This window comes from Ziziphus jujuba, chromosome 6, assembly GCF_031755915.1.
Source record: "Ziziphus jujuba cultivar Dongzao chromosome 6, ASM3175591v1".
NCBI lineage: Eukaryota > Viridiplantae > Streptophyta > Magnoliopsida > Rosales > Rhamnaceae > Ziziphus > Ziziphus jujuba.
This window is the reverse complement of record NC_083384.1, coordinates 27,686,926-27,714,390: the sequence shown is the minus strand read 5'-3', so window position 1 is coordinate 27,714,390 and position 27,465 is coordinate 27,686,926. Positions and strand designations below refer to the sequence as shown.

Below are 27,465 nucleotides of genomic sequence, written 5' to 3'. Positions count from 1 at the left end.
AGAATTGGAGCTGGATAGACAGCTTAAACTTATAAATAAACCTGCAATCAAGAGTTTCCAGGTAATGTTGTAGAGGGTCTTATTTTAATCTATGTTTTAAACTAGAATATTACTAATTAACCTTTTTTAAAAGAAATAAACAAATAATTTTAGTTGCCAAGAAAAGGAGATTCGGTATAAGATTTTTCTCAAAACTGACATGCTTTTTCCATTTTTTTATTTTTATTTTTTATTTTTGCTCAACAGACTGAATATGCACTATGCGAAAATTGATATTTAGCAACACTCACTTAGCGACGCTACGAAACAAACACGTCTGAAAAACAAAACCGCGACTCTGAGGTTAATGCATCAGTAAAAATTTAATAAATATACGACGTACTATATAGATTGTGCGTCGCCTGTTCTCTCCTCTCCTTTTTTTTTTAGTTCTTTTAATTAATCTAATTTTAATTCAACAATAAATAACCCATAAAAATATTAGAGCAACATAACTGAGGTTGTTTTTTTTTTTTTTTTTTTGTTATACGTGTAACAGGCGACGCACCAATAAGATTGTACGTTAATCAATAAAAATATTATTGTACCAAAGCTGAGGTTTTTTTTTTTTTTTTTATATATATAGTTAACAGGCGACGCACCAATAAGATTGTGCGTCACCTGTTCTCTCTTCACTTTTTTTTTTTTTTAATAAAATCAAAATAGGACCATAACAAGAATTAAACCACACCACCAAGTCAAATGACTTGTATGTACTAATGCAACAAAAGATACTTAATATAGTGTTAGGCGACGAATTACTTAAAGAATGAGTCCCCACATAGATGAATAGGCGACGCATTCTTCAACAAATGCGTCGCCTATTCTTTTTTTTTTTTTTATCCCAATTTTTTTGTTCAAACATTTAAAAATAAATAAAATCAAAATAGGACCATAAAAAGAATTGAACCCAAGACCTCTTATACTCTCAAGAAATCACCACACCACCAGGCCAAATAACTTATATGTATTGATAGAGCAAAAACTGGTTAATATAATGTCAGGCGACACATTATGTTAGGAATGCGTCACCAAATAGATGAAACGCATTATTCAACAAATGCGTCGCCTGTTCTTTTTTTTTTTTTCAATTTTTTTGTTTAAACATTTAAAAATAAATAAAATCAAAATAGAACCATAACAAGAATTGAATCCTAAACCTTCTACACTCTCAAGCAATTACCACACCACCATGCCAAATGACTTATATGTATTGATACAGCAAAAATTGGTTAATATAGTGTTAGGCGACGCATTATTTAAACAATGCGTCGCCAAATACATGAACAGGCGACGCATTTTTCAACAAATGCATCGCCTGTTCTTTTTTTTTTTTTTCAATTTTTTTGTTTAAACTTTAAAAAAAAAATAAAATCAAAATAGAGCCATAACAAGAATTGAACCCAAAACCTCCTACACTCTCAAGCAATCACCACACCACGAGACCAAATGACTTATATGTATTGATAAAGCAAAAATTGGTTAATATAGTGTTAGGCGACGCATTATTTAAACAATAAATAAAATCAAAATAGAACCATAACAAGAATTGAACACAGAACCTCCTACACTCTAAAGAAATCACCATACCACTAGGTCAAATGACTTATATGTACTGATACAGCAAAAAGTGGTTAATATAGTGTTAGACGATGCATTATTTAAAAATGCGTCACCAAATACATGAACAGGCGATGTATTCTTCAACAAATGCGTCGCCTGTTCTTTTTTTTTTTCCAATTTTTTTGTTTAAACATTTAAAAAAAATAAATTCAAAATAGGACCATAACAAGAATTGAACCCAAAACCTCCTACACTCTCAAGAAATCACCACACCACTAGGCCAAATAACTTATATGTACTGATATAGCAAAAATTGGTTAATATATTGTTAGGCGATGCATTATTTAAACAATGCGTCACCTGTTCCTTTTTTGTTCCTTTTTTTTTTCAATTTTTTTGTTTAAAAATTTTAAAAAAAATAAAATCAAAATAGGGTCATAACAAGAATTGAACCCGGGACCTTCTATACTATCAAGAAATCACCATACCACCAGGTCAAATGACTTGTATGTACTAATACAATAAAACTAGCTAATATAGTGTTAGGCGACGCATTATTTTAACAATGCATCGCCAATAGATGAACAGGCGACGCATTCTGCGACAAATGCATCGCCTTTTTTTTTTTCTTTTCCAATTTTTTTGTTTAAACATTTAAAAAAAAAAATCAAAATAGGATCATAACATGAACTGAATCTAGGACCTCCTATACTATCAAGAAATCACCATACCACCAGGCCAAATCACTTGGATGTAATAATACAATAAAAACTAGCTAATATAGTTTTAGGCGATATAGTCTTTTAAGAAAGAGTCGCTAAATAGACTAAAAGGCGATGCATTTGTAAACAAGTGTGTCGCCGTTTCACCCAACCAATTTTTAACTTTTTTTTCAATTTGAAAGTTATTTTTAGTAATTTTTTAGTTTTGCAAATATGCTTTTTTTTTTTAATTTGTAAATGACCAATCAATAAAACTAATTAAAGATTAAAAAAAGAAAATGGAATAGGCGACGTGTTTTAATGGAATTGTGTCGCCTGTTCCTTCAATTATTTTTTATTTTTTATTTTTAAAAAAAAGCAATTTAATTGGCTTTCAATTTTTAAAAACAAGTAAACTATCAATAACCACAAACACATGAAAGTTAAGCTCATTTAACATACTTATCTAGATAAATTGGTCAATAAATGCTTGTTGAATTAGAATTCTATATTCGGTATCCTATCTCAACTTAGGTCTTGAGATATTTTGTATCTCGTCTATACACATATATGTACAACTAATAAGAGCATTGACAAAACTATTTTCTATTTTTTGATCAATGGAATTTATGTTCATTGGATTGCTACATGAATATATTTGTAGATGAACAATTAAAAAATTATTTAAATATTATAAAGAAAATATAAAAAAATGAAACAGACAACGCTTTTTGACCATAATACATCGCTTAATCCCAAAATTCAAGAACATGTGATCCTTCTTGAAGAGAATATGTCGCCTATTCTCTCAATTAACAAGAACAAAAATTTTGAAAGACATGCAAATTTTATAAAGAATAAAGGTGTACTTGAAAAACAAAAAAATAAACAGCAATCTTCGATATTTTGCTTCACATTTTTAAGAAATATTTTCAGTTTTTATTTGTAGTTGAAAAATAAAAAAATTAATCAAAGAAAAAAAATGCAATTGGGAGAAAAGGCGCGTTCTTGCCATTTTTTGAAAATTTTTGGTGCGTTTGAAAATTTTTACGTGCTCCTTTGAATCCATTTTTTCTTTTTTAAAACTACATCAAGTACACTACCTAATCGATATTAGATTTGGAAGCAATCTAAGGGAGACTTGAAGAGTGAGATATTTCAGGTTTTATTTTTCATTTGCCTACGTTGTCGTCGGCTGAGAAGCTGGATTTCTCTGTGTCGCTCTTGTGATTTTTTGGTTTTCTTCTTTCTTTGTCTCCATCGTTTAGGTGAGCTTCTTTTTTCTTGACATGAGGTGGGTTGTTTTTTTTTTTTTTTTTTTTTTTTCATTTTAACTGCAGCTTAGGTTCATTGAGTTTTATTAATCTTGCTTTTGTAGAAATTATGTTTGTGATATTGCTGGACATTATTTTGCTAAGTTCAACAAGTATTTTATGTTGAAGACCAACTTAAATTAAAATGGTCTATTGTTTTAACTTCACCACAACATCGTACTTTTGTTGAAGAAGATGTTCTTGGAGATACAAAGATGGCTTACAATCCATTTGTCATATAGTTACCAAGTATTGATGAAAATGATAATGAGGATGAATGTGAGAGTGACTATGTTTGTAATGACTGTAAGGGGAGAAATGTGTCCCGTCAAATCTTAAGAACAATGGTAATATTCTTTAAATTTTCATTTACTAAATTACAAATTTAATAATGATTAATATTTTATTTATTTTGCATAAGTGCTAATAACTTTTTTAATGTTTCCATATGCAGTATGAGGATGTAATATTGTCAACAAGAGGATGTCAACTTCCATCTCAATGAATATGCATTCATGGAAGTTTAATTAATATTAAATTTGTTATGAAAAATACAATAGTTTACAAATTATGTAAAAATGTGTCAATGAGATGATATTTAATTTATTTGATAATTAATTTGACAAAATATTTATTAAAAATTTTTGTATTCTATTTATTTTGAATGAAGCTAGTTTTTGTTTTTTTGTGCTTTAATTATTTTTATATTTTTACTATTTTAATCACTTTTCACAAAATTTAAAAAAATTAAAAAAAAAAGAAGGGGCGACGCATTAACAAATAAAGCGTCGCTAAAAGTGTCGATGTGTCGTTAAATAGGTGACTCTATTAATGCGTTGCTAAATAGGCGATTCTACTAATGCGTCGCTAAATAGTCAACTCTATTAATACGTTATTCTATTAATGCGTCGCTAAATAGTCACTTTATTAATGCGTCGCTAAATAGGCGACTCTACTAATACGTCGCTAAATAGTCAACTCTATTAATGCGTCGCTAAATAGTCAACTCTATTAATATAGTTTTTAGCGATGCATATTTACTTTTAGCGATGCATTAATAGAGTCACCTATTTAGCGACGTATTAGTAGAGTTGCCTATTTAGCGACGCATTTATAAAGTTGACTATTTAGCGATGCATTAGTAGAGTCGCTTATTTAGCGACGCATTAGTAAAGTGACTATTTAGCGATGCATTAATAGAGTCGCCTATTTAACGACGCATCGACACTTTTAGCGACGCATTATTTTTTAATTCGTCGCCCCTTCTTTTTTATTTTTTTTATTTTTTTAAATTTTGTGAAAAGTGATTAAAATCGTAAAAATATAAAAATAATTAAAATACAAAAAAACGAAAACTAGCTTCACCCAAAATAAATAGAATATAAAAATTTTAAATAAATATTTTGTCATAACAAATTAATTATCAAATAAATTAAATATCATCTCATTGATATATTTTTACATAATTTGTAAGCTATTGTATTTTTTATAACAAATTTAATATTAATTAAACTTCCATGAATGCATATTCATTGAGATGGAAGTTGACATCCTCTTGTTGACAATATTACATCCTCATACTGCATATAGAAACATTAAAAAAATTATTAGCACTTATGCAAAATAAATAAAATATTAATCATTATTAAATTTGTAATTTAGTAAATGAAAATTTAAAGAATATTACCATTGTTCTTAAGATTTGACGAAGCACATTTCTCCCCTCACAGTCATTACAAACATAGTCACTCTCACATTCATCCTTATTATCATTTTCATCGATACTTGGCAACTATATAACAAATGGATTGTGAGCCATCTTTGTATCTCCAAGAACATCTTCTTCAAAAAAAGTACAATGTTGTGGTGAAGTTAAAACAATAGACCATCTTGATTTAAGTTGATCTTCAACATAAAATACTTGTTGAACTTAGCAAAATAATGTCAAGCAATATCACAAACATAATTTCTACAAAAGCAAGATTAATAAAACCCAATGAGCCTAAGCTGCAGTTAAAATAAAAAAAAAAAAAAAAACAACCCACCTCATGTCAAGAAAAAAGAAACTCACCTAAACGATGGAAACAAATAAAGAAGAAAACCAAAAAATCACGAGGGCGACACAGAGAAATCCAGCTTCTCTGCCGACGATAACGTAGGCAAATGAAAAATAAAACCTGAAATATCTCACTCTTCAAGTCTCTCTTAGATTGCTTCCAAATCTAATATCGATTCGGTAATGTACTTGATATAGTTTTAAAAAAGAAAAAATGGATTCAAAGGAGTGCGTAAAAATTTTCAAACGCGCCAAAATTTTTCAAAAAATGGCAAGAACGCGCCTTTTCTCCCAATTGCATTTTTTTCTTTGATTAATTTTTTTATTTTTCAACTACAAATAAAAACTGAAAATATTTCTTAAAAATGCGAAGCAAAATATCGAAGATTGCTGTTTATTTTTCTGTTTTTTAAGTACATCTTTATTCTTTATAAAATTTGCATGTCTTTCAAAATTTTTGTTTTTGTTTATTGAGAGAATAGACGATGTATTCTCTTCAAGAAGGATCGCCTATTCTTGAATTTTGGGATCAAGCGACGTATTATGGTCGAAAAGCGTCGCCTGTTTCATTTTTTTATATTTTCTTTATAATCTTTAAATAATTTTTTAATTGTTCATCTACAAATATATTCATGTAGCAATCTAATGAACATAAATTCCATTGATCTAAAAATAGAAAATAGTTTTGTCAATGCTCTTCTCAGTTATACATATATGTGTATAGACGAGATACAAAATATCTCAAGACCTAATTTGAGATAGGGTACCGAATATAGAATTCTAATTCAACAAGCATTTATTGACCAATTTATCTAGATAAGTATGTTAAATGAGCTTAACTTTCATGTGTTTGTGGTCATTGATAGTTTACTTGTTTTTAAAAATTGAAAGTCTATTAAATTGCTTTTTTTTTAAAAAAAAATAAAAAATAATTGAAGGAACAGGCGATGCTATTCCATTAAAACACGTCGTCTATTCCATTTTCTTTTTTTAATCTTTAATTAGTTTTGTTAATTGGTCATCTACAAATTTTTTTTAAAAAAAACATATTTGCAAAATTTAAAAATTACTAAAAATAACTTCCAAATTGAAATAAAAGTTAAAAATTGGTTGGGTGAAACGACGACGCAGTTGTTTACAAATGCGTTGCCTTTTAGTCTATTTAGTGACTCTTTCTTAAAAGACTACATCGCCTAAAACTATACTAGCTAGTTCTTATTGTACTATTACATCCAAGTGATTTGGCTTGGTGGTGTGGTGATTTCTTGAGAGTATAGAAAGTCCTAGATTCAATTCATGTTATGACCCTATTTTGATTTTTTTTTAAATGTTTAAACACAAAAATTAAAAAAAAAAAAGGCGATGCATTTGTCGCAGAATGCGTTGCCTGTTTATCTATTTGGCGATGCATTGTTAAAATAATACGTCGCCTAACACTATATTAACCAATTTTTGCTGTATCAGTACATATACGTCATTTGGCCTGGTGGTGTGGTGATTTCTTGAAAGTATAGGAGGTCCTGGGTTCAATTTTTGTTGTGGTCCTATTTTGATTTTATTAAAAAATCAAAAAAAAAAAAGTGACACACTATCTTATTGGTGCGTCGCCTAGGTGCACTGATATTTTTATTGATTGTTATTATTAAAATAAAATTAGATTGATTAAAAGATGATGCACTATCTTATTGGTGTGTCGCCTAGGTGCACTAATATTTTTATTGATTGTTATTATTAAAATAAAATTAGATTGATTAAAAGATCTTAAAAAAAAAAAAAGTGAAGAGAGAGCAGGCATAATCTTACTGGTGCGCGTATAAGAAAAAAGAAAAACAAAAAAAAAAAAAACAACCTTAGTTATGTTGCTCTAATATTTTTATGGGTTATTTGTTGTTGAATTAAAATTAGATTAATTAAAAGAACTAAAAAAAAAGGAGAGGAGAGAACAAGCGACGCACAATCTGTAGAGTACATCGTATATTTTTTGAATTTTTATTGACGCATTAACCTCAGAGTCGCGGTTTTGTTTTTTCAGATGTGTTTGTTTCATAGCGTCGCTAAATGAGTGTCGCCAGATATCAATTTTCGCGTAGTGTGGTGATGTTATAGATTGTGTTGATATCTATAAACAGCTTGCCTTTGATCATCCTATGCTCAAGAATCATATAATTCAGGTCAATTATGGTATCTCTTTTTCAGATTTTATTTCTTCTTTGTCAAATAAATATTTATAATAAATTTAGTTTATGAGATCAAATAGCTCTTGGTTTGGTTTATAATTGGATTTAGTACAATTTTGTCAGCTTGTTTTCAACATTGGCCTAACTTGAATTAAGATGAAACCCACAACCATGCCAAAAGGAATGATGAGAAATGAATCCGAGACAACATATAAATCTTCACCATATATGCTCGAAAACATACAATGTCCACAAGGATCAGTGCCTATCAGACGGGCTAGCAGGAAAGATCTGATAATGGCAAAGCAAATAAAGTCTCTGGGATTTAATCATCCAACAAATACTCATGCCAAGACCTCTGAAATTGATATAGGAGGCCATCATGTTCGTAACATATTCGATGAAAACTTTGTAAATTAGCTTCTTGATCAATAACTAAGCATATATATCCTTCAAACAGAACCAAAAGTTGTAGTCTTTTCTATTAAAACTGTATAATTCATTTCTATATAACCTTTTTTTTTTTTTGGGTGAATTTAGTTTGCAGGGCTTGCATATAGACACCCGGTAGCTGGGGGAAGAGTGAAAATTAATGTTTAGAATCCAGGTGTTAAAGTCAATCAATTCAGTATTGCTAGCATGTCAATTGCAAATGGTCGTAAAGAGCAGATGAACAAGTTGGGTGGGAAGTAAGTATCTTATGGCAACAACTATATTAACTCTTTTTTATTATTATTATTATTATTTTATATAACTTTCATCTTCCATTTAAAGTTTGAAATATTCAATAAATCTCGAAAGAATTTGGCAAATCAATCAAGTTTTGATCCTGAGCATGTTTATCTGAATTGGGGTCATATGATTTTTCACATATATAATTTTTTTTTCCCTTACAAAACTTTCCCAAAACTTTTTATCATAGTTCCATAAGAACCAAGATAATGTTTTAGTTAATTTTCTCGCTGTTCACTCTTTTTCAGGTTAATCAATATCTATATCCAGATGGGAGCAGACTTTATACCTATTGGACTGTAAGTATAATAATAAACATTTTGTATTTTTCTAACTGTAGGACAATATTTTCATTCTGAACCACTAAAACTCTCTCACATATTTATTTATTTATTTATTTAATAAACTCTTGGAATTGATATGTGTATATATATACAGTCCGTCTATGGTGCGGACGGCTCTCATGCGGACCACAGTATTAGTGACAGTTTTTCATAGTATTGGTGACGATTTTCTTAAAAACCATCGTTAATACTATGAAAAACCGTCACTAATACTACGGTCCTCATGCGGACCGTCCTCACCATAGAATTTCCATATATATATATATATAAATTTTTTTTTTTTAATATGTGTTTTGGATAGAAAACCCTGCAGGGAGATGGTTACCATCAAACTAGCTGCTTCAATACTCTCTGTCCAGGATTTGTATAAGTTAGCTCTAAAATACACCTTGGTCTCAATTTACACCCAGTTTCCGTTTACAATGGTCCTCAATTTGATATAGCAGCCAGTATACATCAGGTAACCTTGATGTAACCGAAAAAATAAATAAATTAAATAAAAAAAACTCTCCTTTGATATTTCGAAACTAGTGAAAGATTCAATTGAAAGTAAGTCAAACTTTAGAAGACATCAAATAAATATTTATATTGATTTTTATTTTTATTTTTTTGAAAATAGGATTATGGTACCAAAAATTGGTTGTTGATGTTTTTTGATGAATACGTTGGTTACTGGCCAAAAGAAATAATAAGTAATATGGCTGGAGGTGGAGATCATATTTCATGGGGAGGTGAGGTTTACAGCATCATAACAGAGCTTAGCCCTGCAATGGGGAGTGGTCATTTCCCACCAGAATGTTGGGGGAAAGCAGCATATGTGGATGAGATTCAAGTTATTCGAAATGGACCTTCAGAATATAAAGATCCAAATAAGCATTCACTTAAATTCTATGCAGATGCAACTCATTGTTATGATGTTAAAGAAGGCGTAAATCAGGATAGCCATTATATTTTATTGGGGGTCCTGGAAATTGTACATTTCTAATGGATTAATTGGGGCTTTTGCACCACCATTTTTTTCTTTTTTTTCTATGAGAATAAACTCAATGACTTTCACTAGTACTATAGTCACTATAATGTTTATGCACAATGTTTTCTACATAACAGGGAAGAAATAAATTGTTTGGCCAGATGAATATAAATGAGCTAAATCAAGTACTAGAATAAGAAAGATGTCACAATACCCTTTTGAGCAACATTTTGGATTTTTGTAACATGCTGATGGATTTGATACAATTCGATGCTCGAAAAACATGTTAGTATTGAATTTTTTTCATGGTTGACCCTCTTGATTTTTCTGGGGCCTTTTTCATATATATAGGAAACTAAAGGTTGATTTATAAATATATTTAGAGAAACCAAATAGTCTGACATGTTTATTTACCAAGAAGTGATTGAGCTATGTGTATTAGTGGTTAAGAAATTTGTATAAACTTAGATATAAACAAGTGAAATTCAAACAAGCCAATTAAATACTGTTATATTATTAACTATTGTTATTTGTAAAATAAAATTGGTGAAAAATTCGGTAACTTTAGCATTACTGGAGTTTCAAACTTACTGATTTGAGAAAAAAAAATTTATATCTCTGTAACTGTTAAATGTTCAATTTTCCATTTGAGCCTATTAAATTTCTCAGTTTTGATTTACAAAACAAATTCTACTCTTGGATGTCATTGACCAAACCAAAGTTACAAGCACATCAACTAGAGAAATTTGTACATCATAAAGTTACAAGAGTATTAATTGGCACCTACTCAAAAACGTATAGCCATCATCAACAACAATGGAGCAGCTTATGGAAAACCATTTTTGGGCTGCACAATTGAAAGCAATTAGGCATGTTTGATGGGACAAATGAACTAGGTTTTTTAAGTTTTTCTTGAAATTTAACCTGTAGAATCTTCAAATATATATATATATATATATTATATAATCCCATGTTTACTTTCTAGTTACTACTATTTGAAGATATATTTGATACCCATTGTTGGACTCACTTTCTATTAACTATAGCTTTTAAGACAAATGGTGATTTAATATGGTATCAAAGCTTAGTTACCATAAGATATTGAGTTTAAATCTTTGTACCCCATTTGAATTAGCATGTGTGTCAAATAATTATTTGAGTTATTTTGCACGTGTAAAATTCATTTTTTTTTTTAATAAAAAATAAAAAGTTTATTTCCTCTAAAAGGAGGCTTGTTGCTGAGTTATGGACGATTAAGTAATCTGGGCTAATCACTGGATGGCCATCCATCGATTAGGCATGGGCCACTGAGGGCATGTTTGTTACGCAGGACTGGGCAGGTCAGGACAGGATCCAGTCCCAATCCGGTGTTTGGAAAGTAAAAATGGGAGGGGGACAGGTTTGTCCCATTGATCATTTTATCCCAAATGAAGGGGATAGATCTGACCCATCTGGAGATTGGGTCACTTTTGTCCGACTGAGCTCTCTTCGAAGCATCTCTGGCCGCCCCCTTCGAAGCATCTTCAATCTCGCATCACCATCCCCTTCAAAGCATCTCTGGGCGGTGAGCATGTCTTCTTCTTCTGTTTCGTCGATCTTCCATCATCATCATCATCTTGTTATTTTTCTTTGTTTTTTACGTTAATTTTTAGCTAAAAAATTATGAAATATCTTTGGGAAATGTCATTTGTTGATCTGCGAAATAAGCTTCGATCTATTTATGTTAGGGCTTGATTTGATATTCAGGAGGAAGAAGCTTGATTTTGGAGGCTTAAACTACCCTTCGAAGCATCTCTGGCCGGTGAGTTTATCTTCTGCTGCATCCTTCCTCTGTTTCGTTGATCTGCCATCATCACCATCTTGTTCTTCTTCTTTGTTTTTTTACATTAATTTTTTTAGCTGAAAATTTATTAAATTTTTTTGGGAAATGTCAGTTGCTTTGTCGATTTTCCATCATCATCATTTTCATTATGCTTCTTCGGGTTTGTACATCATTTTTTAGCTCGAAAATTATGAAATTTTGTCATTTGTTGATCTTCAAAATAAGTTTCAATCTATTTATGTTGGGGCTAGATTTGATATTCAGGATCTATCAGCTTGATTTTGGAGGCTTAAACTACCCTTCGAAGCATCTCTGACCGGTGAGTTTATCTTCTGCTGCATCCTTCTTCTGTTTTGTCGATCTGCCATCATCACCATCTTGTTCTTCTTCTTTGTTTTTTTACACTAATTTTTTTAGCTGAAAATTTATTAAATTTTTTTGGGAAATGTCAGTTGCTTTGTCGATTTTCCATCATATCATTTTATTCTTCTTCTTCGGGTGTGGAAGGTAAGTAGTCTGTTTTTGCCGATCATTATTGTGATGCTTATTATCATGCGTTGGGTTGATGAATTCTGTTTGTGATGTTGATTTAAGAAGTAGAACTAATTAGAGTAATGTTTGTGTGCAAAGAATTAGAATAGATGATGGTGATAGTTGTGTATTTGCTTAGATCTGTATCCTATTGATGTTGTGAAATAGGGCTTTAAGTTGGGATGGTGATAAGAGTGTTTTGCTTCTGAAGCAACAAAAATTAAAAAACCAGTTTCTTCATGCACTTTTGAATGATCAATGTAACTTGGTATGTGGTTTTATACTTTGCTTTTTTATTATCAAAAATAGTCATGTCTTATGTCTCAGGGAAAACTAGTGATGATTGTTTTCCCTGTTAATAATAAATTGTAGCAGAGTTAATAATAAATTCTTTGTTTAAGAACATTGGAGAGGAGAGTATCGAGATCATGGAAAAGTGCTTCCCAATTCAATTGTGGGAAGCACTGTTATGAGCATAACAATTTGATCTTCTGATTACAAAATGGATAAGGGCCTTATATCACATTATGAATCTTTTGAAGTTGATTTTCCATTATTAATTTCGATCTGTCATATCCATTTGATGTAGAGCTTCAAATGAAAGTGAACATTGAGCAAAATTGAGGTAGTAATTTTGCTCGTTGAGGTTTTTGGGAGGGGTTTGTGGTATCGGGTTTTTTGTGCATGTTTTATGTTCTATGTCAAAATACTTGTGCATAGCCCATCAATTTAAGTCCTGCTTAGAAGATGTGAATGCAGTTATTCAAAGGGTGGTACAATTCCGAGATACTGATAATACCCCACACCAGAAACTTCCTTATATTTTTCTTCATTGTTTTTGAAGTCTTAATTATGACATGAAGTTTTTGTTCTTTTTTGATAAATAGTCATAATTGTACCATTGAAAGAAAAGTTGTTTTACTTTATTAGTTAGCTGGGAAAATTGGGTAAGTGGTCCACACTACAAATTTGCTGCGGCAAATGGCTAGTGAAGTTATTAGTACCCAGTTGCTTATTTATTAAACTTAGTGAGATTAGTCATTCCCCTAGGAATTGAACCACTAGTTGGTTTAGCATGAAACCTACATACCTTAGATTTGTCAAGTCTCCTATAGAAGAAGGAAGCTCACCAGAGAGATTTTTGATGGCAATGTGAACAATTTCTAAGCTGTTCAAATTTCCAACTTCTCTAGAAATATTTCCAGAAAGTTGGTTTCTTTGAAGGTGTAGTGTGATTAGATTTCTCAAACTTCAATTTCTCTAGGAATGTTTCCAGAAAGGTTATTCCTATAAAGGTAAATGGCAAATAAATTGGTCATGCTTCCTATAAATGTAGGAATTGCACCATAGAGACTTTTGTTAGCAAGGTCATGATCTTCTAAGTTGCTCAATTTTACAATTTCTTTACGAATACTTCCATGAAGATGGATGAAGAAAGGTCAAGAACCACTAGTTTTGCCAAGTTTCCAATTTTCTCCAGGAATATTCCCAGAAAGTTGGTTTCCATAAAAGCTAAAATATCTGAATTTTTCCAACTTTCCAATTTCTGGTAGAATTGTTATTTCATCTTTCTTTGGGGGAAAAAAAATATTTGACATATGTGATTATTACATATTTGCTCTTCTTAATCTTTTTAATCATAACAGTTGATATAAAAATACATAAAATATTAAAATTTAAGGCGAAAAATGGATGTTATGGTTCATTATTGTAATTTATATTGTAATATTCTTGGAGAGGAGATATTTAAAAACTTGTATTCTTTAGGGGTTATATATATATATATATATATATATATATATATATATATATATATATATATATATTAATATAGACTGTAGTTAGAGAACAAAGTTATGAATGGTGAGGTTACAAATTTGATGTCAATAAGAATGTGCAATAAGAATGATATTATATAATTATATATATATATGTGTGTGTGTGTGTGTTTGTGGAGCAGGCTACTACATGCGAAATGGAAGACAAAATAAGTGTAAGGACAAAAAACAAATCATGCCAAACTCACATGCTTGCTGCAATGTTCTTTCACAATTGTCAACTGTCAGCCATCCACTCACTCTTTTGGCTTTTCTCTTGTCTACCTCTCTATGCAAAATCAAATATTCCTCTTAAACAGTGCCTTTCTTCAAGTCAAACAGTGCCTTTCCTTTACAATGCATAATTGCAATTTCTAGTGTCGTAGCTATTAGAACCATTTTAATTTTTAAAATACATAATTGAATATGTGAGCATTACATGTTTGTTTATTATTTTAATTTCTTAACTTACTATTCTTTACATGCAATAAAAATTGGAAGTTAATAGTGCAGGTTAATGCTCTTTTGCTTTATTTATTAGACTTCTGAATGCTTTTATTCACTTTAAAAGAACTATTATGTTGGTCAGATTAGTGCTAGATTGTCCTTTGGCAACTCGGATGCAATCTCAAGAATGTTGGAAAACTGGATTTGCATATGGATTTGGACTTGGTTGCATGATTTTGCAGGAAGATGCAAAGTTGACATTTTGATATCTATTTAGTTTTCTGGATTGAATGGCTGTATTTGGCAACCTGAATTTTATATTTCAGTTGCCTACTTACCTGTTGAATAATCAATATTATGTTTTGCAATGTCTTTAAAGAAAGAGTTATCATATCCCAAGCTTTTAAATATTGACTTCTTTACTTGCCTTCTACTCTTTCATACCCAATATATTGTTTTCAAACCATTAGGCAAATCGATATAGTGAAATTCCTAGCAAAATATAAAATAAATAATTTGATGAGTTTGGGAAAATAATGAAAATCAATAAAAAGTATGAGGTTGTAATTGAACAATATTTTGGCGTGAAGAAAAGTGAATATGATTGGTTTCTTTCCCCTCCTAGTTAGTATAATATATATATATATATATAATAATTGGTAAAAGTTTATACACTTTTAAATAATATTAGACTGATTTTGAAGTGTGAAGTGCCATATTTTGAAATTGAAAACTGCCCTATGTTGTTTTTATGTTAACATATATATACATATATATATATATATATATATATCTATAAATATTTAGTTAGATGAGCATAAATAAATATATAATCCACTTTTTACTTTAAGCTTTCAACTATAATGTGTGTAGAGAAGGTGTAGACCGTGTCAATCAATTATCACTTAATGAGGGAATAAATTAGCAATTAATCAATTATCACTTAATGATAGAGGTGTTTTCATGTAATTTTTATCAATTATCACTTGATCACATTCCATTTAATGTGTTGTTTATTTTGTCTTCTTTTTTTTTTTTTTTTTTTTGTAGATATGGATTGAAGAAAATTATTCACAATACAATCTTTTTGTTCGTGTTTTATGGTTGTCTTCCTTATGTATATGTATGTAGCATGGCGAAGGAGAAATAATGGAGAAGTTAGGAATCGAATAACTAGGGGGACTGAATTGCGTACATCGTTTTTAAATAGTTTATTAGATAATAATGTCAATTGTATTAGTCAAATGAGGATGGATATGAGAACATTTGGTGTTTTATGTGAGTTATTACGTCAGGATGGTTATGTTAAAAGAGATGGTACTGTTACATTGGAAGAGCAAGTGTGCATATTTTTGCACATAATTGCTCATCATGCAAAGAACCGTACAATTATAAGTAGATTCTATAGATCGGGGGAAACAATTAGTAGATATTTCAATTCAGTATTGAATGGAGTGTTACGTTTATATGGAATTTTGTTGAGGCAACCTGAATCTGTGTCAGATAATTGCTCGGATGATAGATGGAAAATGTTTAAGGTATGTTTGTGAAATAGTTTGATTACTAATCTTACAGTTAGATTATTTGTAGTATTATCTTATGTGAGTGAATTTCTTTGTGACATAGAATTGTTTGGGAGCATTAGATAGAACTTATATTAAGGTGAAAGTATCTGAAATCGATAAGCCAAGATATCGAACAAGGAAGGGTGAGATAGCCACAAATGTTTTAGGTGTATGTAATCCGAATATGGAATTCATATTTGTATTACTTGGTTGGGAAGGTCCGCTTCGGATTCTAGAGTACTTCGAGATGTATTAAGTAGACCAAATGGCTTAAAAGTACCAACAGGTAATACCAATCATTAATTTTTTCATTGTAATGGACTAACAGTGCATAAACTTATAGGAGATATTTTTTTATATAGGTTGTTATTATTTAGTGGATGCTGGTTACACTAATGGTGAAGGATTTCTTGCACCATATAGGAGAACAAGATATCACCTTTCCGAATGGAAAAATGGTTGTGCACCCACAACTTATCAAGAGTATTTCAACATGAAGCATGCATCTGCTAGGAATATCATGGAAAGATGTTTTGGGGTTCTTAAAATGCGTTGGGCAATTTTAAGAAGTCCATCGTTCTATCCAATTGCAATACAAATCAAGATAATTACTGCATGTTGTCTTATACATAATCTGATTAGAAGAGAAATGACACTTGATCCTGGAGAAATTGAATATGATAGGGTGGAAGATGTGGACATTAGTGCGGACGAGGACATTATAGGATCAATTGCTTCCTCGAGTCAATGGACTAACTGGAGAGATGAGTTAGCTAAGCAAATGTTTGATGAGTGGAGAGGTCGTCGTGGTTAGTAGTTGATTGCTCTGTATAATATTATGTTGATTGTTGTAACTGCTTAAATATTATTGTTTGTTTAATCTTTTGGATAATTTGTATGAAGTCCAATTTATATTAAGTGCAACATTTGAGAATCATGTTATATTTCTTGCATCTTGTTATGGTGTTGTTGGAATAATGCAATTTATACGTGAATAGCAATGGAAGCTGGAGGTTGCAGTAACAATAACAAGGGAAATGAAGCTAGGCGTACCTGGAGTAAAGGTGAGGAAGAGGCTTTGCTGAATATTTTAGATGAAGCTATAGCTAGTGGGCAACGTTGTGACACAGGAGCCTTTAAACCTGGCACACTGAATATGATTGAGAGGCAACTAGCCGAGATGTGTCCTAATTCGGGATTGCGAGTAAGTCCACATATTGAGTCAAAGATGAAAAAATGGAAGAAGCAATATGGTATAATATACGACATGCTCAACAAAAGTGGATTTGGATGGAATGACTCTCTTAAATGTGTGGAGGTTGACAGTGATGATGCTTGGAAAGCATATGTGTAGGTTTTGAATTTTCTTAGGAAATATAGTTTTATTGAATTTTTTGGTTGCTATCCTAAAATTTATTTCTAGCATGTCTAAACTAATTTTTTTATTTGTTTTGACTAAACATTATCTTTCTTTATTTTAGTATAATCCAAGTGCAAAAAGTTGGAGAAGTAAACATTTTCCCGTATATGAGAGGCTTGCTAATATTTTTGGAAAGGATCGGGCAACAGGAGTTGGAGCACAAACTCCAATTGATTTGGTTAATGATATAAATATGGAGGTTGCAAATGAACAATTTGATGATATTTGTTCTCTAATGTCTGTTAATCAAACACATAGTGAACCATCCACACAATCCCAAGCAAGACGGAAGAGGAAAGATAAAGCGAAGGATGATGACATCGTAAAGGGGTTGGACAATGTAGCGGATAAATGGTTTGGTAAATTGGCTGCAACGTTAGAAAAATAAGAAAAATCCGATATCACTTATCCACAATACTTAGCTATGGAGCTTGATAGGTTAGGATTTCCTATTAGAGACAATCTCAGAATCTCTAAGGCAATGAGATCGGATCCATCGAACATAGAAGTTTTCAAGATTATTAAAATGGATGGGGAGAAGATTGAATTTGCTAATGAATTTTTAGATAACTAAATTAGTATTGTTGTGGATTATATATTTATATCTATGTATGAGAGGATGACAATTATGAATAATTCAATTTCAAACTTATGGACATATGTTGTAAGGTATTGGATATTGGTTTCTAATTATGCATGTAAGGATAATTGATCATTATGTGTTATGTTTTAGAATATTAACACGCACTTGATTGCTTTAGTTAATTTTATTTTATTTAATTATATTACTATCTTATATTATTATTTATTATTATATGCAGGAATATTGAATGGTAAAGAAAAGAGTTTATGTTGTATTTAAAGGTAGACAACCAGGGATATATAATTATTGGCCTGAATATCATCAACAAGTGCAAGGATTTAAAGAAAATTTATATCAAACCTATAATACAACTGAAGAAGCTGAAATAGCATATGTTCAGTTTGTAGAACAAATAATAAGAAATCGTAATGAGGCAAATACAATACAAAATCCCACCACATATACACGTGCTCAATTGAACAACGAGTGGCGTAATGGTTTTATATTAGGTTGTTTATTTGAAGTATTATCAATGTGTATATTTACTTATTTGTTATACAACTAGATTATCCTTGTAAAAGCCAATATAGATGTAGTAATTGTTACAAGCAAAACCAAATGCTAACTTTGGCATAATGTTAGCTTTTTTTTTATTGGTGATTAATTATTTTTTATGATTTACCATATGTCAATTTTATTTTAATTGATGTTCAAAACAATATATTAACGTAATTTATGGGTGTAAAAACAAAAAATAAATTTTGCATGTTAATATAAATAAGATTTTGTTTTTTTTTACATAACAATAATTTTTAAAATTTCATTTAAAATAAAAATAAAACTTTAATTATAAAATAATCCAATCCAGTCCGATCCTGCACCAAATGTTGGACAACTTATCTACCATTTAGTCCATAACTATGCCAAACACAGTACTGCACTATTCTATCCGATCCGATCCTGTCCAATCCGGATCTATCCTATCCGATCCGAACCTGTCCTGCGTACCAAACGCCACCTGAAGAGTAGAAGTAGAGCCTCCTTGTACATTCAATTCTGCCTCTTATGGCAATTCAATAATATTCATAGGCTTTAATTGTCATCCTCTATATACTGCAAAAATATCTCATAAACAAAACAATATAAACCATATAATGCTTCATGTTTTCATTACATTTCCTTATTAGTATTTCTGGTTAATTATATTACATTTCCTTATTGGTATTATTACTTTTATTACATTTCCTTTCTAGTATGTGTAATTATCAAGAATCATACAATTCAAGTCAATAAATTGTTTGGGTGGATGGAAACTTCCAAATAGAGGTGGGCAAAATCCAATCCAACCCGTTCAATCCGTCTAATCCAATCTATTTTTAACGGTTTAGATTGGATTTTTACATTAATTAGATTGTATTAGGTTCAAAATATTATAAATTATATGGATTGGATTGGTTATGGATTGGAAGTATAAATCCAATCCAATCCAAATAATATATTATATAGTTAAAAAATTATATATATTTTTTATTTTTTTCATTTTTATATATTAATTTTTAAATTTTTTTTTCCATTTTTATATATTAATTTTTAATATATATTTTTTTAAATTTCTAAATCCCAAATCGATTCTTAAGTGAACGAATTTTGATGAATATATTATTTTACATTATTTGTTCTAACAGTTGTAATTTGATTTTATAGAAGTAAGATGATGACATTAATGCTTGCTACTTGATAAGTGCATGATGTGTATCATTTGCTACATTTTCTTCTTTATTTTTCATTGTAGACTATATTATATTATTCTAATTGTATTTTATGTTTGGATAATTATAATTTATTATTTATATTTTATATTTGAAAAATTTTTTATTTGTATTATATATTTATAAATTAGTAAATTTCAAATCGATCAACCAATCCAAACCAAACCGATCATAAATGGTTTGGTTTGGTTTGGATTTAACATTTTAATGGTTTAGTTTGGATTGCATATTAGGAAAACCGATAAGTATGGATTGGATTGTATTTCGGTTCAAAACCGAACCAATCTAATCCATGTCCATTCCTATTTTCGAACATCAATGAGCCGATTTGAATACTAGAATAAACAGTAATTTTCTACTCGGCAAGGTTGCCCAAATTATTTAATGTGTTGCTGGGAGAGTAAATCTTTTATCACGAATATATGATTAATTAAATCAAAATGCTTACCTGGTAAAAAAAGTTTAAGTATTGAATAAAAGTTATAATTAATATTTGAATTTAAATTAAAATCCTAAAAAAAAATGTAATAATATTTGGCACTTTTTTACCCAAAAAAAAAAAAAAAAACCCTTTAACACTTGCTGTATAAGAATTTCTAATTTGATAAAATCAAATATTCTTTTACTAAGTTTTGGTTGGCGAGATGTGCTAGTGTCAACTCTAAGAAAAAAAACTGGGGCAGACGGGTTTAATTTGGGCTTTTTGCACCCCCGTTTTTTAGGAGAATAAACTCAATGACATTCACCATATACAGTCTTTATTCACAATGTTTTCTACAAAACAGGGAAGAAACAAAGTGTTTGGGCGGATGGAAAATTTTGAGTATAGATGGGCCAAATCAAATAGTAGAATAAGTAATAATCAAGAAAGACGACAGAATACCCTCTTGAGTAACATTTAGAATATGCAACATCTTGATGGATTTCATGCAATTCCATACTCCAAACACATGTTAATATATGGAACTTTTCCAAGTCGATCCTATTAATTTCTCTATTTTCATTCTAAGCTTCTTCTTTTTTTCTTTTTCTTTTTTTCCCCTTTTCTTTTCTTCTTCTTCTTCTTCTTCTTCCTTCAAAAAAAAAAAAAATTCGCCGGGATGATGAAAATTCAAACTCTGAACTGTTTTGAAGGTAGTAAAATGAGTGGTAAAAAGGAAGCTAAATATTTGCTTTAAAAATATATATTTAATCTGACAAACATATTGTAGGTTTGGTCCAATAACTAAACCATTTAAAATACATCTTCAAATTTTGGATTCAATCTTTAGAATATTTGTTATCCGCAACCAAAAATAAATCTAATGGATTGGAAAAACAGAGAAAGATGCAAATCGATGCAATTTAATTCTCCGAAAATAATTCCTGATTTTGTTCCCCATACAACCCTCCCCTCAATCCCCAGCCCAAAATAATAATAATAATAATAATAATAGTAAATCTGACAACCAAAAAATAGAAAGTACTATAAGCTATGATGCCTGATTTTGTACCCCATATCCGAAATATAAAATAATAATAATAATAATAATAAATCTTACAACCAAAGAATAGAAACTATAATGCAGTATGTCTTTATTCTTTTTCCTTGTTAGCATTTACATGACTAATATCTTTATGTCTAGAAGCATTTATAATGTACAAAAATACAAGTGTTTACCGTCCAATTTATACTTTTCCCAAAAAAGATAAATTAACAATACAATAATAGAAAAGAGCCTTGAATCTATAAATATTAATTCTATCATTTTTTTCAAAGAGGAAAATTGCAATAAAGACAAGACTCTATCTCATAATTATATAAATACATACTGATATATATTGAAACTGAGTAACATGGTCGAAAATACAATCGATTTCATTTTCTCCCTTTTTTTTTTTTTTTTTTTTTTTTTAAGGGAAACATGCAAGCTGCTTTAGAATTTAAGCAGATAATATTTATATTGCTGGCAACATTTTGTGTAATTTCATTATATGCAGAACAAGTTCAAGAATGGGAAAAGTTATCTCAAGAAGAAGAAATGGAGCTGGATAGACAGCTCAAACTTATAAACAAACCTCCAATCAAGAGTTTCCAGGTAATGTTGAAGAATTGACAATATAATAAAATAGAGGGTATAATTTTAATCTATGTTTTAAACAAAAATATTACTAATTTACATTTTTCTGTTTACAAAAAAAAGAAAAAGAAAAAAAATTAGTTGCCAAGAAAAATGAGATTTAGTCTAAGATTTTCTCAAAACTGACATGCTTTTTTTTTTTTTTTTTTTTTTTTTTTTTTTGGTTTTTGTTTTACTCAACAGACTGAACATGGTGATATTATAGATTGTGTTGACATCTACAAACAGCTTGCATTTGATCATCCTACGCTCAAGAATCATGCAATTCAGGTCAATTCTGATATATATCTCTTTTTTTTCACATTTTCTTTCTTCCTTTTGAAATAAATAACAAAATTCTTGGTTTCAAAATAAAATAAGCTCTTGGTTTAAGTTGGAATTAATACAATTTTATTGACATGTCTCACCATTTCCTTCACTTTTCAATCGACACAGATGAAACCTACAACCATACCAAAAGGAATAAGAAATGAATCTGAGACAATCTATAAATCTATGCCATATATCCCCGGAAACATTCGTTGTCCACGAGGATCGGTGCCTATCAGAAGGACTACCAGGGAAGATCTGATAATGGCAAAACATATAAAGTCTAAGGGATTTAATCATCCAAGAAAATCTCATGCCAAGACCTCTGGACTTGACCTAGCAGGCTATCATGTTAGTTAAAATTTTCATGGAGAACTATCTTAGGCCCTCTTTCCTTTTGCTTTTCCAGGAAAAGTTTTTTGAAAAACTATTACTCACTGACTTTGGTCAGAATTGCTTATGGAGACCTGAAATACTCTTTGAAAATCGTCCAAACATTTTCAAAAACAGCTTTTGCTTTACAGAAACAATGCCAAACAGGGCTTAGATTCTTCATTAATAACTAAGTTACTTTCTTTTTATATTTAAATATATTAATTTCTGGGTGGTCTTTGCCTTTTTCTGAGAATTTTAGTCTGCGGTGCTTGAATATGAAAATCGAATAGTTGGGGGGAGAGCAACTATTAATATTTGGAACCCCGTTGTTAATAATGCCAAACAATATAGTGTTTCTAGTATGTGGATTGCAAATGGAGATGCAGAGAAGATGAACAGCATATCTGTTGGGTGGGCAGTAAGTATATTTCTTTCTGAAAAAATTGCTATTCTTTTTCTGTATTGGTGAAATAATTTCTCTAATGTAGCTTTCATCTTCCATTTAAAAAAAAAAAATTATGAAATATTCAACATTGTTTAATGGAAAATCAATCAAATTTATGTACTTAATATGTTTATCTAAAATTAAGGTTATATGATTCATTACATATAGTTTCTTTTTCCTTATGAAACTGTCTTAAAATTTTCAATTTGTAGCTCCATGCAAGGTTTAAAAAATCGATATCAACAGAAATATCAAAAATTCAAAATATAGAAATATCCATTGAAATATTGAAAATTATCGAATATCAATAAAAATTTATAAAAAAATTATGAAATTGATTTTAAAAAATGGAAACTTTTTATTAAAAACTTTAGAATTAGTTAATTTAATCAATTAATTATTAAATTGACTAAAAAAATTATGAAAATATTGAATGAATTTTATATTCTCTTAGTCAATCAATGTATAGTAAGCAATAATAATCATAAATATAATATTATCCATAAAAAATATTAAAAAATACATATTTAATAAAAATATTTATTAACTAAGATATGTAAAATAATTATTACAATTACATTATATTTGATAAAATGTCAACTTAATACTACATAGAAGTCTTGGGCAGTTGAAAATTTTTTGTCTATTCCTCATCTTTATTTTGAGTTATAAAATATAGAAAGTAATTATTAAAAGTTATATCTTCTTGATAATTTTGCATTAATTATTAATATGTAACCATATGGATCTTACATTATATGTGGCTGTTCTACTTAATAATCATTATATGATATTAGTTGAGTGTATGCAAAATTATTATCTTTTAATAATTGATTTTGAAATTATATCCATGAGTTACCACTATGATATTCCATAAACATTCATCAACATTCCATTAATTCATTTGGCTATATTTGTATAGAATATATTTTATGTACATATTTATAATATTCATCTACTTTATAATATTTATCATTTGTTTTACATGTATATTTGTATTTTTGTCTATATTATAATTTTTATATACTCTATAATATTTATAGAAATATTAAATTTATTATGATAAAAAAAATGGATAAGTAGAAAGTTAAACATCAATAATATTTATTAATTTTTTAATAAAATAAATTTAATAGAAACTTCCATAGAAATTTGAAAAGTTTTATAAAAGTTTTGAAAATTATAAATTTTTGAACAAAATTGTGAAGGATTTGATAATATTTGGCGGAAATTTTATGGAAATATAAAAAATTTTGGTGGAAATTTTAAAAATTTTGTCTGTTTCCACTTAAGATCTAAATTTTCTATCCATCTCACGGAAAAACCGAAATATTAGTGAAATATTGTGGAAATTTTTTAACCTTTTCACTCTTTCAGGTTAATAGAGCTCTATACTCAGATAACAAAAGCAGATTAAATACCTATTGGACTGTAAGTATAAATAAACATTTTATATTTTTCAACCCTTAGAAAATTCATCTTGAACTACTAAGCTCTCTCACATATTTAGTCATTATTTATTTATTTACTAAGATATGCTTTACCATTCTTTGATTTCTTCATATGGATTTGGCAAAAAACCCCTTGCAGGCAGATAATTCTCATAGTACTGGTTGCTTCAACACCTTCTGTCCAGGATTTGTACAAGTTAGCTCTAAAATATTCCTTGGTCTCCCTCTTGACCCAGTTTCTACTTACAATGGTCCTCAATTTGATATAGCAGTCAGTATATCTCAGGTAAATAATCTCCCTTAAACCTAGCAATGTCAACGGGGTGGGGCGGGACAGGACCATTTTTTAAAATCTCGTCCCCATTCCTGTTCCCATGGGAAATTTTTCATCCTATCCCCGTGATTTTTTCTGTTTCTTTATAGGAGGGACAGGAACAGGAATTTCCCAATTAGGGATAGGGCAATCCATTCCCCACACCTCAACCCTTTTTTTTTTTTTCTATAATTAATATTTTTTTGAGAGATTTATATAAAAAAAAAATTCTTTTATGAAGGCTCATGTATATACAATTGGCTAACTAAAAAATTTAAGAGAACAAAAAAAAAAAAAGGTAAAGAACAAAAAAATAAATATTAAATTTAATTACATAAATAAAATTATTATTATATATATATATATATATATATATATCAGGCTAGATTCGAACTGGAGTTGTTATTTCCTGATCCCGATTCAGCTTTACAATTTTTCCCTAAGCATGCCTCACAACCTTGATTTTTGAGGGACAAATCGCCCGTTAAGGATTGTGCACCGTTGATTTCAGATTATACGAGGCAAATTGTCATCCCTACTTAAACCTTAATGATTTTTCTTTAGTTAACATCATACATTCCTCGAGGTTTACTCTCATTATTTCATCGAATCTCATTAGTTTCAAAACTATTAAGTTACGTACATACCCTAATAAAGGGTGTGAATGGACCAACAATTAAGAAGTAGTAGATGACGATATTTTTAAAACTAGCAATATTTATAATTGAATTTAAGTTCAGCCTTGGAGGAGATTGAATTAATATTTATGTTTTTTTTTTTTTTTTTTGGTTGGAAATAGGACTTTAGTACGGGAAATTGGATGTTGATGTTTTCAGACATATATGTGGGTTACTGGCCAAAGGCAATATTCACTAGTATGGCAGAAGGTGCAAATTTTATTTCATGGGGAGGGGAGGTTTACAGCATGATAAGTGATTTGAGCCCTCAAATGGGGAGTGCTCATTTCCCAGAAGAAGGTTACGGAAAGGCAGCATTTGTGAAACAGATTCAAGTTATTCCCAATATTGATTTGTCAGGATATGGTGATCCAGATGAGCATTCACTTAAATTGTATAGAGATGCACCTCATTGTTATGATGTTGAAAAAGGTGTAGATAAGCAGGGACATTATATTTTCTTTGGGGGTCCTGGAAATTGTACTTTTCAAGTGTAGATTGAATGGGGTCTTTTGCAACCCCATTTCTTATGAGAATAAATTCAATAATGTTGACTATAATCACTATAATCTTCTATGCACAATGTTTTCTGCAGTACAGGGAGGAAATAAGTTGTTTGGGCTGATAGAATATTTTGAACATCAATAAGCCAAATCAAATACTAGAACTAGCAACCAGGAAAGATAATAGAATACCCTTTTGAGCAACATTTTCAATTTATGTAACATCCTGATGGATTTGATACTATTCCATGCTCCAAACACATGTTAATATTGAACTTTCCATGGCTGACCCTCTTAAAAGTTCTTTTTTTTTTTTTTTTCCCAGGGTTTTTGAGTTTAGTACCTAATAGGAGGTACATAGAAAAATAAAGGTTACTTTATAAATATACTCAGACGTACCAAATTGTGTAATAAGTTTATTTATCAAATAATGTGGCTATATATTAGCTAGTAGTTGAAAATTTCATATAAAGTAAATATAGATAAGTGAAACTTAACATAATTCAATCAAATATGATCAGTTTATTTATCATGTCAATTTTAAATGAAATTGGTGAATCATGAACAATTTGATATCTTAGCATTTTCGGAATTAATTGTATTTTGGTATCTTAAGTTTCAAATTTTTACAATAAGCTTTTAACTTTTTGACTCAACCATTTAAGTTTTTAATTTTTAATTTATTGTAATTTGGGCCTGTTTTTCTTTGATTACTCTTAAACTATATTAATTTTCAAACTAGAAGAAACTAAATTGCAAAATATTAAAATTATTTTAAAACTTTACACTTTAGTACCCCTTTATTTTTTTAAAAAAAAGTTGATATAATTTACTGACTAAAACTGTTGATTTTTAAAATTAGTTTTAAAATTTTACATTTTTTTTTTAATTTAAAATTTGATATAGTTTAATATTAATTACAAAAGCCAGCTGTGACACCCTATTAGTCAAATGTACTAAAAAAAAAACCCTAAATTATAATAAACTGAATAATTAAAGTTCTAAATTGCTAACTCAAAAAGTTAAAGGTTCAACATGCAAAATCTTAAAAAATGACGGTATCAAAGTGAAATCAAATCATTATTGAAATATAGTTTCAAACTTAGTAGATTTAGAAAACATTTTTGTATATCAGGCTAAATGTTCAATTTTCCATTTGAAAAACAATTTTGTATCTCAATAAGGGGTTAAATGTTCAATTTTCCATTTGAGCCTTCTAAATTTAAGTTTTGATCTACTCTTGGATGTCATTGACCAAACCACATTTACAAACACTTCAAATGGAGAAATTTGTGGTTCATTAGTTACACCTGCTCAAAACAACACCAATGGAGCAGCCACTGGAAAACATTTTCTTAAGCAGCACATATGAAGGAAATTACGCATGTTTGATGGGGATATATGAACCGAGTTTTTTTAGTTT

The 27,465-nt window shown here is 29.5% G+C and overlaps 3 protein-coding genes across 9 annotated transcripts; all 3 read left to right on the top strand.

Annotated features, from left to right (window-relative positions):
- The first annotated feature begins 8,020 nt into the window (after positions 1-8,020).
- Positions 8,021-9,910, top strand: LOC112489990 (protein neprosin). Its single transcript, XM_025069267.1, has 3 exons — positions 8,021-8,260; positions 8,830-8,880; positions 9,545-9,910. The coding sequence occupies exons 1-3, from the start codon at positions 8,021-8,023 to the stop codon at positions 9,908-9,910; spliced, it is 657 nt and encodes a 218-aa protein (XP_024925035.1).
- Positions 9,911-11,211: 1,301 nt separating this feature from the next.
- On the top strand, positions 11,212-18,704 carry LOC125418997 (uncharacterized). Of its 7 annotated transcripts, none has more exons than XR_009639298.1 (5): positions 11,212-11,459; positions 11,623-11,696; positions 11,982-12,036; positions 17,076-17,427; positions 17,559-18,703. XR_009639298.1 is itself a non-coding variant. In XM_060818128.1 (5 exons), the coding sequence occupies exons 4-5, from the start codon at positions 17,078-17,080 to the stop codon at positions 17,883-17,885; spliced, it is 531 nt and encodes a 176-aa protein (XP_060674111.1). In that variant the 5' UTR covers positions 11,212-11,459; positions 11,642-11,696; positions 11,982-12,036; positions 17,076-17,077; the 3' UTR covers positions 17,886-18,704. The 7 variants fall into 7 exon arrangements, 4 of the variants coding, with proteins under 4 accessions (XP_060674111.1, XP_060674112.1, XP_060674109.1 ...); XR_007237906.2 differs by lacking the exon at positions 17,559-18,703 and adding an exon at positions 12,170-12,224 and having other exon boundaries at positions 17,076-17,552; XR_007237905.2 differs by lacking the exon at positions 17,559-18,703 and adding an exon at positions 12,170-12,224 and having other exon boundaries at positions 11,969-12,036; positions 17,076-17,552.
- A 3,049-nt stretch (positions 18,705-21,753) lies between these two features.
- On the top strand, positions 21,754-26,036 carry LOC112489989 (protein neprosin). Its single transcript, XM_048464174.2, has 7 exons — positions 21,754-21,927; positions 22,153-22,239; positions 22,405-22,629; positions 22,913-23,071; positions 24,476-24,529; positions 24,689-24,835; positions 25,662-26,036. Exons 1-7 carry the CDS (start codon positions 21,754-21,756, stop codon positions 26,034-26,036), a joined length of 1,221 nt encoding a protein of 406 aa, XP_048320131.1.
- The last annotated feature ends 1,429 nt before the right edge of the window (positions 26,037-27,465 follow it).

Excerpts from the sequence above, each read along its gene's own strand:
- LOC112489990 (XM_025069267.1), top strand. The coding sequence starts at position 8,021 with ATGCCAAAAGGAATGATGAGAAATGAATCCGAGACAACATATAAATCT. Across the intron at positions 8,261-8,829 it reads ACATATTCGATGAAAACTTT|GTTAATCAATATCTATATCC; the intron begins GTAAATTAGCTT and ends ACTCTTTTTCAG. Across the intron at positions 8,881-9,544 it reads GACTTTATACCTATTGGACT|GATTATGGTACCAAAAATTG; the intron begins GTAAGTATAATA and ends TTTTGAAAATAG.
- LOC125418997 (XM_060818128.1), top strand. The coding sequence starts at position 17,078 with ATGGAAGCTGGAGGTTGCAGTAACAATAACAAGGGAAATGAAGCTAGG. Across the intron at positions 17,282-17,558 it reads GTCCTAATTCGGGATTGCGA|TATAATCCAAGTGCAAAAAG; the intron begins GTAAGTCCACAT and ends TCTTTATTTTAG.
- LOC112489989 (XM_048464174.2), top strand. The coding sequence starts at position 21,754 with ATGCAAGCTGCTTTAGAATTTAAGCAGATAATATTTATATTGCTGGCA. Across the intron at positions 22,240-22,404 it reads TCAAGAATCATGCAATTCAG|ATGAAACCTACAACCATACC; the intron begins GTCAATTCTGAT and ends CAATCGACACAG. Across the intron at positions 23,072-24,475 it reads GCATATCTGTTGGGTGGGCA|GTTAATAGAGCTCTATACTC; the intron begins GTAAGTATATTT and ends TCACTCTTTCAG.